At 44.7% G+C, this 19,765-nt stretch overlaps 3 protein-coding genes across 3 annotated transcripts; 2 read left to right on the top strand and 1 right to left on the bottom strand.

Moving 5' to 3' along the window:
• The first annotated feature begins 284 nt into the window (after positions 1–284).
• Positions 285–5,866, top strand: faah2b (fatty acid amide hydrolase 2b). The gene is made up of 11 exons (XM_083681674.1): positions 285–512; positions 1,131–1,213; positions 1,443–1,579; positions 1,783–1,992; positions 2,319–2,438; positions 2,541–2,676; positions 3,244–3,361; positions 3,586–3,705; positions 3,933–4,044; positions 4,585–4,773; positions 5,331–5,866. The coding sequence occupies exons 1-11, from the start codon at positions 327–329 to the stop codon at positions 5,504–5,506; spliced, it is 1,587 nt and encodes a 528-aa protein (XP_083537800.1). The 5' UTR covers positions 285–326; the 3' UTR covers positions 5,507–5,866.
• Positions 5,867–6,710: 844 nt separating this feature from the next.
• Positions 6,711–12,086, bottom strand: nelfa (negative elongation factor complex member A). The gene is made up of 11 exons (XM_083695838.1): positions 11,842–12,086; positions 10,841–11,012; positions 10,356–10,517; positions 9,901–9,990; positions 9,636–9,763; positions 9,394–9,463; positions 9,077–9,165; positions 8,791–8,902; positions 8,146–8,459; positions 7,305–7,404; positions 6,711–7,148 (listed from the first exon to the last, which is right to left on the bottom strand). Exons 1-11 carry the CDS (start codon positions 12,049–12,051, stop codon positions 6,964–6,966), a joined length of 1,632 nt encoding a protein of 543 aa, XP_083551964.1. The 5' UTR covers positions 12,052–12,086; the 3' UTR covers positions 6,711–6,963.
• A 743-nt stretch (positions 12,087–12,829) lies between these two features.
• Positions 12,830–14,917, top strand: nicol1 (NELL2 interacting cell ontogeny regulator 1). The gene is made up of 4 exons (XM_083683406.1): positions 12,830–12,881; positions 13,121–13,274; positions 13,620–13,708; positions 13,868–14,917. The coding sequence occupies exons 2-4, from the start codon at positions 13,163–13,165 to the stop codon at positions 13,937–13,939; spliced, it is 273 nt and encodes a 90-aa protein (XP_083539532.1). The 5' UTR covers positions 12,830–12,881; positions 13,121–13,162; the 3' UTR covers positions 13,940–14,917.
• The last annotated feature ends 4,848 nt before the right edge of the window (positions 14,918–19,765 follow it).

The raw sequence follows: 19,765 nt of genomic DNA, 5'->3' as shown, positions 1-19,765 counted from the left end.
GATACAACGAAGTTTCCTAGTTGACGATAAAATGGGAATTTATGACGCCTATAACACCTACGCAAATTAAGTGGGCCTCAAACAATAAAGGGTAACCATTAACTCTGCCAGCACAACATTTTAACTGATGATTGCTCTCACACACAGCGACTTTAAAGTTTAACACGAATGACCTGATAGCGAGGATGATTTTGAACTGCGCTGCAATCCATAAATAGATTACAATCCATTGCATGCTGGGAGATATGTCACTGTAGGTGTCGACTGTGTCCCCGTTGCCTGTCAACAGGAGCGAAGCAGCCGGTGATAGCTAGAGCAGACGGGACATGGCGCTGACCCTCCTTGAACGGGTGCAGGCATGGATCCTAAGTGCGTGCATGGGGATCCTGTTTGCGCTCTTCCGGCTACTCGCGTCCCAACGGTCCGGTGGATCCACAAAACTTCCACCCGTCACCAATCCTCTGCTGACACTGTCAGCTATGCAGTTGGCTCAGAAGATTCGCCGGAGGGAAGTCAGTACTTATATTTAACCTGAGAGTGTTCCTTTGCCCGCTGTGTGTGTGTGTGTGTGTGTGTGTGTGTGTGTGTGTGTGTGTGTGTGTGTGTGTGTGTGTTGCAGTCAGAGGGGAGTATGGGCCTTGCAGTGCCTAAAACCTTTATAGACTCCTAGTCTGTTTGTTTGGCTGACACTGTTATTACAGCACATTTTACCTTATGCACAGAGTAACCAATAGCCAGAGAAACAATTTTCACCTTTGACTCACTCTAGCCCTGCCCTGATTTGTTGTTTATGAGTCATCATAAAAGACCTGAAGAAACAATGGCAAATAATTTACTATTGCAGCAGAGTAGAGTGTTTTCTACTTTTCTTTGAATTACTGCATGCCAGCCAGCACCTCACCAAACAAGATTTTCCTCAGGTTTTTTTTGCGTATGAATCATCCATACGCAGAAATATACAGTATATATATATATATGATATCTGTCTGGTTAGAAATCTGTACTATAGATCTCTGACCACACACACACACACACACACACACACACACACACACACACACACACACACACACACACACACACACACACACACACACACAGACACACACACATTAACTCTCTTGGTGCAGGTGTCGAGCGTGGAGGTAGTGCAGGCCTACATTGACAGGATCCAGGAGGTGAACCCTTTGCTCAACGCCATGGTGAAGGACAGGCAAGTCCATGTCCTTTACTGGTTGGAACACTGATTGAATACCACAACTGGCTAAATCTTTCCAAGCCTTTCTTTACCCCTCTTCTATTTATTCACACCCATTTTCTTTTTTTCCTTTCCCTGACACACTCTTGCTCTATTTTTACTGCCTTTATTCACTCTACCCCTTTTCTCTCTCTCTCTTACTTCTCCCCCCCCTCTCTCCCTCCCTCTCTCTCTCTGTCTCCAGGTTTTCTGCAGCGCTGCAGGAGGCAGCTCAGGTGGATAAGCTGATCGAGGATGAGATGATGGGAGAGGAGGTGTTGGAGGACAGACTGCCTCTTTTGGGGGTCCCCCTCTCTGTCAAAGAGGCCTTTGCTCTCCAGGGTACTCAAACCCTCTAACCACAGTCTGCAATCTCCTCTATCCACAGTCCGCAATCTCCACCTTCATTTCTCTCTACTGCCTACTGTACATCCAAGGATGGCCCCAGGCTTTAGCTTAGTGGAAATCTTTCAGTTTCTCTATATTTTACTAAACTTTAGATTAACCTTTACATTACCCCCCCCCTCTCTCTCTCCCCCCCTCAGGTATGCCTAACTCCACTGGTCTGCTGTCCCGGCGTGGAGTGTTGGCTATGATGGACGCTCCCCCTGTGGCCCTGCTGAAGAGGGCGGGGGCCATCCCTCTGGGTGTCACCAACTCCAGCGAGCTCTGCATGTGGTCCGAGTCCCACAACCACCTATACGGCATCACCAACAACCCTTACAACCTTGAGAGAATACCAGGCGGAAGCTCAGGTCTATTATGAGGTGTCAGTTACACATAGACAACATGCTACACATAACATAGTAACACTGGTACTACAAAGGAATTACAGTTATGCTGTTGTAACAACACAGCTAAATGCCGCCAGTCATTTCTAGTGACTGTTTTGTTACTTTGTGACCTTAAAGTTGAGAAGAGACAGATGCTGAGGATTTGATTTGAACAGGGTAGAAACATCAAGTGCATTAGTGTGACGGAAGAGATAAAATCCCCTTTGACCTAAAAGTAATTTATTCATTTTGACTGCTCCGCTCTGCTCACATGCTGTCCTCTCCCTCCTTCATTCTCTCATCCCCAGGGGGAGAGGGGAGCATACTGGGGGGTGGAGGAGCAGTGATAGGGGTGGGATCGGACATTGGTGGAAGTATCCGTATGCCTTGCTTCTTCAATGGAATATTTGGCCATAAAACCACTCCAGGTGAGAATACCCCCTCTGTGTGTGTATTGGTATTGTATGTGCATGCAAGTGTTTATAATGTGTGTATGAGCGTGTGTGTGTATGTATGTTATCTTGTTGCAGGTGTAGTGTCTAATGAGTGTCAGTACCCCCCTGCCTCTGGTCTCCATGAAGACTTCCTGAGTACTGGCCCCATGTGTCGCTACGCTGAGGACCTACTGCCCATGCTCAGGATTATGGCTGGGCCCAACTCTCACAAGTATATAACTCAGAGACACACACACACACACACACACACACACACACACACACACACACACACACACAATCCATCATCGACTGTCACCCATGTGCTTGTGATCTGTTTCAATGAGTGGGATTGAGAGAGAGAGAGAGAGAGAGACGTTCAGTATGCTCAGATCAACATGCACAAGAACAAACATTTCATGCACAACCATACGGAGACACACAAACTATCTTATTATTTTTTAAATATGTTTTTAGAGCATTTCTGCTTTATTGGGATAGAGACAGTAGAGATTGACAGGAAGGATGGGAGAGAGAGGAGGGATGACATGCAAGATAGGTCGAGGGTCGGAATCGAACCAGGGACCTTGCGATTACGTGGTAAGCGCATTAGTGTACTACGCCACTAAGCGCCCCCACTCAAACCATCTTCATCTACACAACAATAATAAAAATAAGTTCAAGCTACAAGCTCTATCTACTACACACAGCAGTATTAAACTTGCCATATGACTGCCACAACCCTCTGAGCACGCATCAGCAGGCCTGTTGAGTTGTTTATGTTTGTGTTTGACTGCAGGCTCTCCTTATCCAGGGAGGTGGACCTCAGGAAGCTGAGGTTCTTCACCATCCCTCATGACAGTGGCTCTCCACTCGTGTCCCCGGTCGACAAACAACTCATTCAGGCCCAGAGGAGGGTAAGGGAAATACATAGACACTTCATAGAAACGTACACATCTGAATCTATAGGAAAAAGGCGCCAGTACCCAGCAAATTCTGCATATCAGATTTGTATTCTAGAGTAAGTATTCTATAAACGTTGCTGGTACTCAAGCAGGGAGTCATGAGAGGTGTTGGGTACTCCTTACCAGTCAGCACCAGCCCACCAAAACCACTAATGGTTTTAACACTATTTTAATAGGTGGTTGAGTGTTTGGAGGCTGACCTGGGGATCAGAGTTCAGGAGCTGTGTCTGCCTGGTCTCAAATACAGCTTTCAGATCTGGGATACGTTTATGGGCCTCCCAGACAAAGAGGGCAAGGTGGGTCAAACTGTGTTTGTATATGAGTGTGTGAACATGACTGTACTGTACATGTCACACATATTATATTGTCTGTTAGACTATGGAACTGCAGTGAAGTAATGAAGCTGACTTCTGTCTGTCTGTCTGTCTCTGTCTCTCTGTGTGTGTGTGTGTGTGTGTGTGTGTGTGTGTGTGTGTGTGTGCGTGCGTGCGTGCGTGCGTGCGTGCATGTGTGTGTGTTCCAGCCCCCCCAAGCCTTTGCTGAGCTGATGGGAGAACCTGGGAAGCCGGTGTGGCCACTATGGGAGCTGGCCAAGTGGATGTTGGGAAGGTCCTCTCACACCATGGCTGCCATTGGTAACAGCATATATGCATATTGTCTGACTAAAGATTAGATCGTGTATGTAATCAAGACATATTTGATCAATTGATATAGTCAACTCTCATTATTTGAGATCTTTAGTAGCCACTCATCATGATTCTTCAACAGATTGAGTACGTTCTAGTAATGTGTTATCAAAGGTGATATGGTTAAATGGCTCAGTGGATAGAAGCCTTGTACTTGACTTGCAAAGTCAGCATTGTGGGTTTGATTCTTATATGGGCCACCTATATATTGATCATGAGTCAACTTTTATTGTGCCAACCCGAACCGTACTGGGCTAGCTCAGATAATCTTGTCATATTTTCCTCTCCAGTATAGATCCAGCAGCAATTATGAATGATAACCAACACATTATTATTGGGGTTGACACAAACAATAGTCTGAAAACGTAATGAGTGATAGAAGCATCTGCGAAATGACCCTATTGTTGGTCTGATGATTGAGACTGAGTCAAGTATAAATTACCTTGGATTACGGATCCTATACTCACCCTATCTGCTGGTTGGTTTCAGGCCTGGCTCTGGTAGAGATGTCCCATGGATCCAAGCCCTCCCCATTCATCCTGGAGCAGAAGGAGAAGCTACAGCAGGAGGTGGAGGAGCTGCTGGGGACAGACGGAGTGCTGTTGTACCCCACCCACCCACACCTGGCCCCCAAACACCACCATCCGCTCTTCACCCCCTTCAACTTCGCTTACACTGGTACGACAGAGAGGGGACAGACAGCAGAGGACACATATCAGTTGTGTAACAGATGGACAAATAAAGTACTATTCTAGTCTTGTTTTAGCCTATCTTATAATACATTCTATATACCGATACATCTATGACTGTGGGTGAAATCTTTATTTGTTTATTCAAACACATACAAACACATACGTGACATGAATTTGGGATATACTTACATGCTTTACTCAAACGTTCAGGCAAATCACTTATTGACGTCAGTGGGATAGATTGGCATAAAACTCAACAACTAGCGAGCATACCTAACCCAGAGCTCTCCTGTGTGTTAGCTGGTGTGTTGGCTGGTGTGTTGGCTGGTGTGTTGGCTGGTGTGTTGGCTGGTGTGCACCAATAGTCTATTTTCTAGCATTCTCCCTCCTCGCTTCCTTCTCAGAATGCATTTGAGGTGAAGATCCAAGGTGCCTCCCCTTAGATGTTCTCCTCGAAAGGTTTTTGAGAAGGAAGCAGGAAGAATGCGAGGATAGAGGAAAAACTATTGGGACAAAACCAGTTTGACTTCCTTCCTCCCCAAGGGATCCTGAACATCCTGGGCCTGCCTGTGACCCAGTGTCCCCTGGGGCTGAGTGTGGAGGGTCTGCCCCTGGGGGTGCAGGTGGTGGCGGGGAAGCTCCAGGACAGACTGCCCCTGGCCACTGCCCTTTACCTGGAGAAGGCCTTCGGCGGTTGGAGAGACCCTGGGGCCAGCTGAGGGAGTGGATAGAAACAGCCCCTTGTCAGAGACCTGGTATTTCATATTCACCCCCTTGCAAAAAAACACTCTGGAAACAAAACCCACAAACCCCTGCAGATTAAATGACTGGGGATTTTGTCCAGCCCTTAAAGTTAAGATGAGGATAGGGGTTAATGTAATCTGAAAAAACACCTTTGAGCTGTACTGAGCTCACATAACTCATCACACTGTACCTGGACACACTTGAAATCTATACTTTCATGCAACTATGGTGCTTGGCTTTATTTTTTTCTCTGCTACAATCAATAAAAACTACTTTTCCAAGGAGTGCATCTGACTGCTGATTCATAGTTAGCCTACAGCCTTAGTTAGTGTGCTACACACACAAGCTGCTGCTCTGCAGACTCTAACATGGGTCTCTAGATCTTCTCTCTAGTAGTAGGTTTCTGTCCAAATACTTTGATCATACAGCCTTCCTTCCTTGGTAGAAACCTGATTGGACAGGTCTAAGGAAAGGTTCCAATTCAGTCATGTCAGAACAGTACAAGGAATGATAAGATTCATTGTTAGTGTTTGAACAGGTCCATGACCTGTGTTAGAAAGTATAGTCAGCAGAAAGCCAGAGATGAGAGATGCTGAATTCCATCCACCCCCTAGACATTCCTGATCTGAAACCATAAGTGTATATATACCCTGACTAACATCCAGGCGCTAACGTGAAACAAGTGCCCTATTGCTCACACCATATGCACTAAAGGCTAGGGGGTCAATTAGGAATTCAGCTGTACTGAATTGAACACTCTGGAGTTTGAACATGTTTTGCTTTATTTTTCTTCCCTTCTTGATAAGGATGAAAAACTAAACATTTCCAAAGAACGCTCCAAAACAGAACTTGACAGCATAAAGAATACGCATCATCCCTCTCGGTCACATTTACGATGCATATAGGATTTTCTTTTCTTTTTTCACAAACCATCCTTTTTCTTTTTTGAAGAAGGAAGAAGCTGCAAACGTCACATTCTTACAGTCTCACAATGAAAAACATGGACAGTTGTCTTTTTTTCAGACACGTGGCATGCCTTTTAATAAAGCAAGTCTCTTGACAGGTGTCTATCAACAGAAGGTCTAGACTCCTCCTCTTCCAGACACTCAGAACGACAACCCCCTTACCACAAACATTCAGGAATCTTTAGGGGATTTTTTTTTTTTTTTAAACAAAACAAAACAAAAACAAAAGAGTAAAAGAAAGACAAAAACAGAAATGAGTCTTGAGGGTCCCTGCCTTTTGGCAACGCAGGAACTTCGAGAGGGGGTACCATGCCCCCTAACCCACTCACTGTAACCCTTCAACCTTCCCACTCTCCAGCCCCGTTCACGTGCTTGATTTTGGCCCACGTGTGTGTGTGTGTGTGTATGTGTATATGAGTGTATTTATGTATGCAACTAAGTGTGTGTGTGTGTGGTCCATGACCATCTCAGGAGGCGTTGGTGATGGGTTTGTATTTCTTGAGGCGGGTCCATTGTCCTGTTGAGTAGTTCATTTCGAACACAGTGTCGACCAGCATGGTGGTGCTGCCCGTCCCGTCTGCCTTGGGAAGGACCTCTGTGTGTTCGCTCAGCTTGATCTGAATGATGTCCCCTTGCTCCGGGCACGGGTTCTCTGTTGAGGAGGGGTAGAATGGTCAGAACTGGGGTTTAGGAATGACTGAGTGAGTGAGTGAGAGTGAGAGTGTGTGAGAACCAGAACAGTAGAATCTTTAAATTAGGCATTATCAAGTGAATTATAGTATGTGAAAACACAAGTGCTGTACTGTACCTCGCGATCCAGCCATGAAGCCCAGGATGAGAGCCTTCTCCGGCCGGGTGACCTTGTTGGCTGTCTTGAACATCTCCTGGGCAGCGTACATCTGTTCTCTCTGGAGAGCAAACACAGCACATGGCACTGATGTTACACACCACATAGCATAACATACTACTGCAAACTCTAAACCAATGCTCAACAGTGTAGTGTTCATAATGGCTGTTCAAATTCTAAAACTGACGACTTTGAGGACCTTATGCAAACCCTGAGTATGCTACTGTACTGTACTGGAAATGATTGGGTGGACACCATGTTGGAACCATATACTGTACTACTGTATATACTAAGTAACATACTGCATTCTCTTTTTCATACTACATACAATAAGGCCTTCACAGCCTTCAGCATACGACACAAGCGTTATATACATATAAATAGATTCTATATCTACAACTGAAACGATTGATCAAAAACTTGAATAACTATTACAAAAAATCCTCAATTAAAATTGTCTGCCTTGTGTATTTATTTATTTATTTGTTGCTGGTATGTTTTTATAGAGAGTGCAGAAAATGACACTTGTTTATATTTTTCTCTAATCAGGCAAAGTTTATTTTTATACTGAAAAACAGGAAGGAAACATTTTCGGGTTCTAATCAGACACGTCAATTGTTCTAACCTCAAAGACCTACCTCTTTTTCTTCTCTCAATAAAGAATAAAAAACCTCAATGTTTATTTTTTATCTGATTACTCGATTAATCATGAGAATAATCGATAGACTACTTGACTGTAATTTGTACATATCAAATCCAGAACATAGTCACAGGTCTTTGTGATGAAGATGTGCGGACTGACCGTGAGTGAGAGGTTCTTCTTGGGCTGGGGTTGCTGGGGTGTAGGGGTGGGCGTCGGGGTGGGTTGGGCCATGCTGGGTGGCTGCGTTGGGGTTTCTGGCAGCGTGGCGGGGGCTGCTGCTGGGGGACCGTTGCTGGCTGGGGTGCTGGCGGGGGTGCTGGGGGAGGTAGGCGCCGTGGGGCTGGCTGTGCTGGCGTTATACATGGGCGTCCTCTGTTTGAACTGGCCTTGCAGGGCGGCAGCGCCTGGCGTGGCCGACTCCTCAGGCTGGCGACCGGACTGAAGGGCGTCTCGCCCCGAACCACCCGCATTCGCTGGAGAAGAGGAGAGGGGGATGAATACACACTCAATGACTGAGACTACGCCAGCATTCACTGACCCAAACAGCCAGATAGATGGGTGCTTACCAGGTGACCTTCCTTCTGACAATGTGAAGCCGTGTGCTATTGGAAAGGCACAGAACTATGTAGATGCAATGCAATCCATAAAATGCATTAGGAGGGACCATTGAGTGGAAACACTCAGTTACCAACACCATAGACTATCCTTTCTAGAAGACTGGTGTATCCTTGTAACAAAAAGTGGATGAGACTTTGCATGGAAAGTTTGGTACCCTGGGAGCAGTGACAGGTAACAGGGTCTCACCTGGCTGAGCCTCTGAACTTGGAATGTAGGAGGAGGAGGGAACCATGCTAGGTGTGGCAGGTAAGTAACTTGTTGACGGCAGGGCGCTCTCATTGTTCACGACCCCCAATTTCTGAAACAGAAAATGTAAGCGGTCAGTTTGTGTGTGGTTCTGAGTGTGTGTGTGAGTTAGTGTGAGAGAGAGAGACAGAATAATGTATGTATGTGTGTATGTATGTATATACGGATGGATGGAAGGATGTACGTACATGTGTATGTATGTATGTATGTATGTATGTATGTCTACCTGTGTAGAGACCAGCCCAGCAGCGTAGTCAGGTGTGGCATTCTCAACCACAGCCTCTTCTTTGGCAGCTTTCTCCCCAGCTTCTGTTTCTGTAGGAGAGAAGTGGAACAACCACAACATTGTTATTGAAATAAAGAAAAAGTATTCAGTGGGGTACAGTCTAGACATGGATGTTAAAGCAAATATCACTAGCAGATAACCACAACAGTCTCAACATTAGTGGTCTTGTGGAAGCCTTTTGAATAGTAAACAAGACCAACTACAGCACAGTTAAGTACAGGAGAGAGGTAGAGGGAGCAAGAGAAAAAGACACTTACCCAAAGTCTTTCTTCTCCTCTTTGCCTCCCTGCCAGCTCCAACCATATCCAACTCTGATATGTCTAACAACTGGACAACACAAACACACGGATTAACCAATAATTGTGGAACATCATTTCAAATCAAAGCAATATCCACCAATATGGTAAATTGTGTAAATGTAAACTAACCCATCAGTTAGGAGCTTGCATGTTTTGAAAAGGGATAAGGGAAATGGGGCGTATTGTTGATAGGGCCGTACCTTGACTCCCCTCTCCTTGCGTAGGGGTGTCCGTGCTGGGGCGATGGGTGTGCGGTTGCTGGGGGGGCTGAACATACTGGGGGTGGTGGGGCTGCGGAATGGGGCTTTGGGAATCCCCTTGAGAGGTGCTATAAAAAAGAACACATATCAAATAATACATCCAAAACCAGTGGAGTGCGAGTGTGTGGGTCATATGCATAGTTTAGCAACCGGCAGTATTGTAAGACTTGTTAAGACAATGAGTGTGTGTGTGTGTCAAACTCACTGGTGGTGTCAATTTTCTTGACCAGGCCTCTTCCTTTGGCATGGAAAGGCACTCCTGCTGTCTTCTTCAGCTGCTGAGCCGTCTCTGTGGCTGAAAAACAAAAATACATAGAAATATTAAAATTCTCAAATGTGACAGAGATCATTCACTTCCCCTCTGTAGAACACAGAAGGGAGAACAAACTCATAACACAAGCTCAGTCCGAAAAACAACCCATAACCTTTCATCTAAGTCCAACCCCTTGAAGGTCTGAGGAAAGAGGACAGGTCTAAGCAATATGGGGAGACAGGTCCCATAAGCCCACTGGATGACTAGATGGAGCCATCTCCACTACCTCAGATCTATGAACATTAAAAGTGTAACAGGGTAGAGGTTGTTGTCAGACTGAGCCACGATCAGACTCAGTGCATGCAGGTGGTCTGAAAGTGGATAGGATGGAGAGAGCGGAGTCTTACATTTCTGGAGCAGTTCTGCCCTGAGGGTGGCGCTCTTGGGCTTCCTCTTAAGTTGGAAGTGTTTGACGGGGGGCGTGAGCGGCCCCACCAGGGTCGTCAGGGCGCTCTTGTTCAGGTACTGACACTCAAGGGGCAGCATGGCCGACGCTTCGCACTCACTCACTGAAGGGGGAAATGAAGATGAGAGCTGGCGTGAGCAACAAGTAAATGTGTATGGAAGCTGACAAAAATACACAAGGAGTCTCTCTAGCAATGGTACTCTATAAAGGCACTGATCTGCTCTGCTACAAGTACACAACTGTCCTATAGGGGTGGGAGCATCATAGCATAGACCCTTATAAAGAGGTTTAGTGAAGCCAAATGCATCAAAACCAACACTGCTGACATACTCATTTAGTATGGAGCTCATTGATTCTATGGACTAAATCTATCCTCTATGACTCGATGATGACCTCTGACGTCCTTTAACCCCTAGTGTTGTTCACCTTTCTCCCTGAGCTCCCCCAGGATGTCCTGGACATTGGGGTTCTGCTCCTCCAGGTCCAGGTTGAGGGAGCCTGTCTCTGGGAAGGACTTGAGAATGTCTGCCACCATGAGCACCCAGGGCTCAGAGTCCACCGTGGCCAGCTGGATGATCTCTGACAGAGCCTCCTTCATCTGCGGGAATCAAAGGACAGCGAAGGTCAGGGGGATGCAGGCAGGCAGTCAACAACAACAACAACAACAACAACAACAAGGTCGAAAACAACAAGGTCTAACTTTCAAGGAACCAAGATTTTAGGGACAAACGTAAGTGACATGATAGGAGATGCAGACGTTATATCATATGCATGCACTTAACAGATTTAATCACTTATATTATATTCATACCCGGTATACCGAGGGGGCATCAAAGGATATACTGAGGTGTGACCTACCAAGCCTGGGTACACTATTCGCTAGCTCGCTGGTTACGCCCTCCAAAACAGAACAAGCTGTCAAGCAAGCCATTTCAAATTATTTGGACTGCTCCGTTTTCAGCATTTGAATGCATCTCATTCTCAGACAAAGTTGACAATGATTGTGTCCAAGATAGCCTGCTAAATATATCAGTAATACAACTTGGTGGGTCTTAGGAAGCCATCTAGACATGTGCGTTAGGTAAACAATTAATCATGATGTGACAGCTAGCATAGCCGACACTTCTATTGCAAGCCAGGGTTAATTAATAGCCAATCGACTCTATGACTATGGCTAGCTTTGTCAAAATAGACTCGGGGCCAGCTAGCTAGCTACATAACTGGGTTTTTGTAATGGCAATGGGGTTTGCTTGCAGGCATGGCGTAAATTAAAAGGAGATAATTCCCGCTCAGGAAGCTAGCTAGCTAGCAATTCACACTAGGCAACTCGCTGACTGCTAAAATCCCATCTAACTGACGATAGATACCAAGCTAGCACACTGGCGCTCCGTCGTCACTCAGCCGAGCATTGCAACTCGCAGACCCACCTCATCAACAGTCCGCCTGGGAAGATGCAGCATCCCAAGCAACAGTTTCAGCTTCACAGGAGGCGACAAACTCGAAAAACACAACCGTATATTGTCGATAACAGAAACGGTGAGGAGTGAAGCAATACTAGAAGGCGCCCACAGTTCGTCTGTCGATCCAAGTTTATTATGGAGCCACAGGCCGGTGTCGCTATCCTTCATCGACGCCATCTTGGAAAAAGAAGTGTTTTGAGTTCGGGCATTTTAACAGGCTACCTAAGAAAACATACAACTTACAGGACCCACCCACATGTGTCAGGAGGAGATGGGGGACCTCACTTACCTGTCCACAAATCTATTATAATAAGACATTCTAAGATGTGTTTTTGAACAAAGACGTTTGGACATTGATGAAGAATATATCTTAGACCTAGTTAAATATCTTTCTGCTGGCCAGGTCTTTGGATAGGCAAAGAGCTGTCAGAAATGATCTTTGCAAAATGCCACAACTTAAGTAGCCTACTCCAACTCATAACTTCTGTATTGTCGTGTCAATTTGTTGTGTTTGATTTTGTTTGATATAGTTTAAACTTTGTATGAATTCATCACGCAATTCCGAGGTCAAATGGCATCTGCTATGTCAATTAAATAAAATGAATTTAAATTTTGCAACGTTTTTTTCCCTTAAAATTAAACATGTTATGTAGTATTATTATTGGATTATTATACACGTTTAACATTATTGTTTATTGTTGTGCAAAAGTTGGTATACCTTTAACAGTATGCAAATATCAAGAGATGTAAATGTTTAAACTAGAGATTGCGATTAAATAGACCACATGTGACCATTCTCAGCGAACCAGAGGCGATAACGTTCAATTTGGGATGAATAAATGCATATCAATCTTTTGCATATCTTTACGGGACTCTGGGAGGGACAATAATAAACCGTTACAAGGATAAGGTTTTCATACGCATGCGCCCTAGCTGCAAATTCATGATACAGAATTCTCTGGTGGGCGTCTGACATTGTTTTTGTTCTCTTCAAAATATCACTGACAGTGAGTACATGCACATCCTTTAATTTGTCTTTCTGTACATACATACATTCCTAACCTAGATGCATTAGACGTTCATTGTGTCAGAAATGATAGGAGCCTACGGTATTCTCAGTTTTATTGCCTCTCGGGGCTATTTGATCTCTGTAGCATACATTCGCGTTTTCTTAATAATAGGCCTGTTTTGCTTTAGTTAGATAATCAAGCTAAAAATTAATCATATTATGAAATTCACTCTGCAGGCTACTTATCCCAGGCTACTTGACATTCAACCGGGTATCATTATGGCATCACGCGGCTATTTCCAAGCTGTGATGCTCTTGCTTGCGGTCCAGCTTCTCTGTTTTAGGGCAACTGATGCGGAGCAGGAGACGGGGACGGTAATCCCCGCTGAAAGTATGTGGATTGGTTAATAATAAAGATATACATGTAAAATTGTGATGTAATGATATAATGCTGTGCATAATGATGATTATGGAGAACGCAGGAGCCGATATGTCTTCAGTCAGGTTACATTACATTTGGTGACGTATTGATTTGCATTCCATATAAATAAAATCAATCAATGGCATACAATGCCTGTTACTTAAATACTATGATAAAATAATGAATGTATTGCCATATAAACCTCTTGTAGCATACAGTAGCATTTTTGTTTTCACGTATTTGTTTCACGTTTCATGTAATAGACATAATAACTCAATTCCTCAACACATTTAATTTGTACTCATTGTTTTGCAGGCCGACCTTGTGTGGATTGCCATGCATTTGAATTCATGCAAAGGGCACTGCAAGACCTCAAGAAGACTGCCTTCAACCTCGATGCTAGGGTAAGAGCTCCTTCAGTGTAGCTTTGAATTGTACTGAGTTAAATTGCTTCCAATATAGTAGTCATATTAGAGTTTAGGCCTATCTCCCAGTTTGCAGAGCCTAATCCACTCACAGTATTGTTCCTAACTTTGCCTTTTCTCTCTCTCTCTCCCCCCCAGACGGAGACCCTGGTATTGAGGGCAGAGAGAAGGGCTTTGTGTGACTGCATGCCCACCAATACCCTGCACTGAGTGGTGTGTGTCTCTCCAGTCAACTAGCAACCACCTCAATACCAATAATGGACACCCCTTTACTCATTATACACACCACGGGGACACCCTGACATTCCAGAACCCCTCTCCATGATGGAATGTTGTTATTTTGTTTATCAATTTGTACAAGTGGCACTTTATTTTCTCTGCTCATGCATCGCTTTTGATATTGCAGTGGGTTTTTTTTTCAGTTCAGGCATGCATTTGTTTGCCTTGTAAACAACCACTAGTCTATTGTACTATATCCAGATCTTATACAACATTTGAAACACATGGCTGTATTAGTTTGTGTAAAAGCCTATGATTTTCTCTGAGGTTGAAGGGGATACACATTTTCTATTGTTGATCAACTTGTATCATCTGAGAGGACATATTATTTGCACTGTATTGTGGAAGTCCTATTGGTTATATAGGTTTATTGACATATGTGTTTTAGTTATGTGTTGAAAGAGATTGATAGAGATAATTCACATACACTAATAGGCAGCATAATCCATTTAAAAAATAATTTGTAATTCATTTCAATTCCACTATAATTTACTTAACTAAATGTAACTTTAAAGACAGGACATTGTAAAGTTTTATAGACATGGCTACAGCATGTCTTTTAGATTGAGTGTACTTGTAGGTCTCTCTTTGGCATGCATGAATATTGGGTACACTGTTGGCCATTTCTAGAGGTACATGTAATTAGTGGTATCAAGCATATAGTATGATTTGTCTTTACTCTTGCAGAACTGTGTTAAAGTAACATCAGTTGATTAACTGTAGTTGTCAGGAGAATAGACAAACTCATGTGTGGGACTTATAGAGTTGGATAAGTTGTTTAAAGAGATGTAACAACAGAATGAAATATATGAATATTTGTTACTTTGATATTTTCTTGTTGCTGTTTGAAAACAGTGTCATTTGTTCCAATATGTCAAAAAACTGCCTTTAGTATTAAACTAATTATACCACCCATCACTGATGTATGCCTGCCTTGAAATACTTAGTGAAATACTTAGTGTATTATATCATCTGACAACCCCATCAGCATCACTGATAATCAAGCTTGAGTGATGCTGGATGGAAAGTATTCAATTCAAATATTCCCTCCCATTTGTGTGTGTGTGTGTGTGTTTGTGTATGTGTATGTGTGTGTGTGTGTGTGTGTGTGTGTGTGTATGTGTATGTGTGTGTTTGTGTATGTGTGTGTGTTTGTGTATGTGTGTGTGTGTGTGTGTGTGTGTGTGTATGTGTGTGTGTGTGTAGTCCTATCCATCAGCCATAGAGTGGCAGAGGCACATTGATTATTTATAAATAGGAACAGATTCCTCCCCTACAATAGCTCTTATCTCAGGAAATTATGTTCATGTACTGGTAACCTCTGGAGTCACACTATCAACTGCTATCAAGCAAACAAGCACACAGAGCAGATGGAGGCCACGCTCTGTGTGTGTGTGTGTGTGTGTGTGTGTGTGTGTGTGTGTGTGTGTGTGTCTGTCATTACTGAATTAATCTGCATTTCTGTCTGATGTTAGTCATTGGACCAAACCCAACAGCCCGAAGTGACGATCATACAATGCAATACTAATTAATAAAACATAATATTTGTTATGAAGTGATTGTAACAAAGAATTAAGATACAAGATAGTCAACAAAAACAGAGACTGAGATCACAGCTGCAGTTCTCTGTGGACACATTGTTCCTACTGGGGCGATAGCTTGCTTTTCAGAATGCTGCACTAGCCAGAGTCTCACCCCAATTAGAGAAATGCTGTAGTAGTCAGTACTTGCTGTTGGGGCTGACCTCATACGCTAACACCCCCTTTCATGTATTTATAATGTGGATTACAGCATGTACACAATTACTGTAGTCCCTCTTCTTGCCACTAGGAGGGGCCCTAACTCAGTGCAGGGCACTGGCTATGTCGCATTGATGCAGTACTTCCCCTATGGGTTAAAAGCAGGGCTCTGCAGAGCAAGCAGGTTTGGGAAATAAATAGATACAGCAACAGTAAACACAAAATCAGGGATCCACACTGCGTCCCCTGTTGCATACTCACCTGCAGTGACCTGGCAACCCTAAGCCACTACAGCACTATACAGCCAGGCTAAAGCAACAACCATGTTGCAACACAGAACACACCCAGTCCAGCCTGACCCAGTCAAAGCAACACTTTGAACTTAATTTCCTGTTCAAGTTCAACAAGGGGGAGGGGGGTGTAATGGAGGATTTGTTGGTATTCTTTAGGAATTCTTAGGAAATTCCATCTTTGAGTGCCACAGAGGGTAGTGTTGAGGTATGACTGGGATGTGCATGCTGTGTTTGTATCTCAGGAAGGGGAGAAAAGCCGACAGTGAGGAAGGCTTAATAGGGAATCTCATCCTCACAGATAGGCTGAGAATCAGGTTGATTTTATGCTGAATCACTCAAATAAATCCACAGCTTCTTCTCTGACTAAGATAGTCTTTCATCAACACTTTGATCTTTTTCTGAGAAAACTGACTAAATCGTTTCTGTTTGAAGTTCCCTGGCATGCACACAGGCGTCAATCCCACATAGCCTAGCCCTCTACTTGAAAAGTTCATACACACACACGCACGCATGCACGCACGCACACACACACACACACACACACCCAGTGTTTGACCTTGTGGAAGAGGTTTGCAAATGTAGCTGCCCTTGATGCACATAACAAAACCTAACCTGGACATGTTAAGCAAATGAATATGGCTGCAGCTACAATGATACGTTCGACCCCATTGTGCAAAGGGCAGGGCAGGACAGAGGTTACAACCCAGGATGCCCCCCCCCCCATAGTCAATAGTATAGTGCTAATTGGAATCTGTGAGGAAGATGCAATATGGCTTGACAGCCTGCATATGTCTGCATATCAAATTGATCAATCGATTATGTGGCATAATCAAGTTTATGTTTGATATGAATTTAAAAGATTTCCAGAGGAATTCTCCCATACCCTCCACTGAAGAGGGACACCCTAGTGTAATTTTCTCCCCCTAACAAAACATCAAAGTCAAGGACACACATTGGCAGAGAGGAATTCAGATGTGTGTCTCATGTCTGGACGAATGCCATGATGGGTCTGAATTCCGACAGAGATTAGCAGGGGGAGGACGCTGACAGCAGCCAATAATGGCTGTGTTTCTGTCCCAGTTCTAAGGCTGAATATTCCAGTCTGCCGGGCACCTAAGACCACAGAGATGCCACTGTCACCGTGGGCGGCTCTATTTTTACCCACCATGCCCTGCAAATGAGCCAAAATGGCCGGCTGTGGGTGTTTCTCAAGCAGTGAGCAGGCGGCGGCTGCAGTGTTACCAGGGCACCATGAATAAATAATGCACATGATAATGTATTAAAAATGCATAATTTTTCAGGGCCTCTATGAATTACACATTAGAGGCCTACAGTATCTATGAATATGCCTGGCCAACGATAATGAAATATTTACTGGGTGAACACACACAAGGGTGGATCAAGAGGAGAATGTTTTGAGAGAAGTTCTTTGGGGTGGTGAGGGACTGTGGATAGAGGATCAGCAGGGTGTAACATACAAACTGTCTAAGAGGCGTGAAAGAGAGCTCTCCCTCTGCGTTAGGTTTGTGTTGGCATCCAGCAGGCCTGTGGCACGTTCCATTATGTATCTGCTGACACCTCGTATCCACAGCCAAGCGTGAATCTCATTTTTAAAAAAGCTGGTCTTTGGTTTTCAAGGATTCCTCCGCCCTCCCTCTCTCCTCCCCTCTGTCCGTCCGTCCCTCTCTCCCCCTCTCCGTCTTCTTACTTTCTGGGGTCAGAGATCAGAGCAGGTCCGCAAGATTTCTTTCATCCCCCTTTCCCTCATTCTCTCTCCATCTTTTGCTCTGTCTATCTGTCTCCGTCTCCCCTTTTCTCTGTCAATCTCTACAGTATCTCTGTCGTCCCCTCTCTCTTTAGTGACAGAATGAGTCACTGCCTGTAGCTGTTGCCCCATTGCCCTCTCAGTGGTGGTAAGTGTCTCAGGCTAGCCAGGGCAGATTGTCTGAGGGGGATGTGGGGACTGATGTCGGGTAGAGACACAGGGGGGTAATAGTGGGCAGCCAGGGACATCACCCACAGTCTGGTTATTAATAGACTGAGAGAGCCTGAATCTAGGAAACATTGGCACAAACACAGACACACAGACACACAGACACACACACACACACACAGAAAGAGAGAGAGAGAGCCTCTGCTAGACATTCTCTGGAGCAGACAACCAGAACACTGACTCTCAAAACCTTCTCTCCCTATCACTTTCTCTCTCCAGTTCCCTTTCTTCCTCTCTTCTAAGGCCAGCGGTGGCTATGGGCAGGGATGGGCTCAGCCCACCCAAACGTGCGTCTTGCCCACCCAATCAAAAGTTAAGAAAATTTATTTTTGTTCAGCCAATGGAAAAATAGCACAGAAAATACCAGTATCGTTTCTAACTTCTGATTGGGTGGGCAGCCTACAGCCCGCCTCTAAAGTCGCCCACTGCCCACCCCCTCTCGTTGTGTTCAGGCACAAACACACAGAGCTCTGAAGCAGACCCGTCCTTTGCACAGTGTCTCTCGGAGCATGCCGAGGGGGAGGGGTGTTGCTATGACAACTATGAACTCTGATGGTTCAGATTGCACACACACAGGGCAAGGCAAAGCAAGTAAAAGCACAAACACGGTCCCACTGCTCGTGAAAAATCACACACTCAAATGCATAACCTGCTCTAACTCGTGTATGGATTGGAACACATTAGTGTTCTAAATGTTAGTTTAACTTTAGTTAAGTTTTTGTTTATTACGCTTAGTTTTGTCAGAGATCATGTACAAAAACAGTAATGCTTTGCACCAGACTAGCGAATTTCCATCAGACGTCCATTTGCGTCAACTCAAATTTATTCGATGAATGGAGAAGGACAGACTGAGGAGGATGATCTGTGTCTGCCAGACTCCTACCCAAAATCCCGCCCCCAGCAGCAGAGAATAGTTCCCCACCAATCGGTGATTATTATTCTTCCACACACTAACAGATATCACACTACTCCCGTTTTAAAGATATAATTACGGTGACTTTTCTCGAAAGTTTACCCGTTCTCTCAGTTCGTGAATGCTGTGCTGCTAGCGAAAGCTCATAGTTTGACCTACATTACATTACATTCATTTACTTTATCCCAAGCGACTCACAACACTTGCTGTGCGATATAAGCAAGCCTAGTGCTGCTTCTGCCTCTAGCGATGCTGCTGCTGGCACATCAGAGGCTCCGGTTACTGCTCCTGTACCCTCCACAAGCACTGCCGCAAAGCAGTTCCATCTTTCGGCTGCCTCAGCCCCACCTCACGCGGTTAGCAACTTGAATGGCGAAGCACCATCCCAGCCAATATTAGCTTGCTACCCAACGCGTGCATTCGGTGCTATATTACGATCATTCAATCCTGCCTGGCTGGAGTACTCTGTTCTGCGGGATGCATGCTTCTGTCACCCCTGTCGGGAATATGTCACTGCCAATGAGAGGGATGTTGTTTTTACCTCGCGTGGTCTTAACAACTGGAAAGCGGCACTCGAGCGTGACAGGGGGGTACAGAAGCATGCACCCAGCCACAGTCATGTACAGGCTGCAGACACCTGGTCTGAACACAAATGCAGAGAGGCAAACCGTCGACTGTATGCTGGCAGGTAAAACACATCTTGAAAAGAACCGATATTATGTCAAGAGCATTGGTGGTGTAGTTAAGTTTCTGTGTGTGAACGAGTTAGGGCTCCGTGGAACAACAGAAACCTTAAAGCGTGACCACCGGGACACAGAT

Source organism: Argentina silus (genome assembly GCF_951799395.1).
Source record: "Argentina silus genome assembly, chromosome: 1".
Lineage (NCBI taxonomy): Eukaryota > Metazoa > Chordata > Actinopteri > Argentiniformes > Argentinidae > Argentina > Argentina silus.
This window is presented reverse-complemented; position numbering and strand designations above follow the sequence as displayed.

Coding starts and splice junctions, on each gene's coding strand:
- faah2b (XM_083681674.1), top strand. CDS start 327: ATGGCGCTGACCCTCCTTGAACGGGTGCAGGCATGGATCCTAAGTGCG. Junction 3,362..3,585: donor TCATTCAGGCCCAGAGGAGG/GTAAGGGAAATA, acceptor CTATTTTAATAG/GTGGTTGAGTGTTTGGAGGC. Junction 4,774..5,330: donor CTTCAACTTCGCTTACACTG/GTACGACAGAGA, acceptor TTCCTCCCCAAG/GGATCCTGAACATCCTGGGC.
- nelfa (XM_083695838.1), bottom strand. CDS start 12,051: ATGGCGTCGATGAAGGATAGCGACACCGGCCTGTGGCTCCATAATAAA. Junction 11,013..11,841: donor CCAGGCGGACTGTTGATGAG/GTGGGTCTGCGA, acceptor TGATTCCCGCAG/ATGAAGGAGGCTCTGTCAGA. Junction 9,464..9,635: donor GCAAGGAGAGGGGAGTCAAG/GTACGGCCCTAT, acceptor TGTGTTGTCCAG/TTGTTAGACATATCAGAGTT.
- nicol1 (XM_083683406.1), top strand. CDS start 13,163: ATGGCATCACGCGGCTATTTCCAAGCTGTGATGCTCTTGCTTGCGGTC. Junction 13,275..13,619: donor GACGGTAATCCCCGCTGAAA/GTATGTGGATTG, acceptor ATTGTTTTGCAG/GCCGACCTTGTGTGGATTGC. Junction 13,709..13,867: donor CCTTCAACCTCGATGCTAGG/GTAAGAGCTCCT, acceptor TCTCCCCCCCAG/ACGGAGACCCTGGTATTGAG.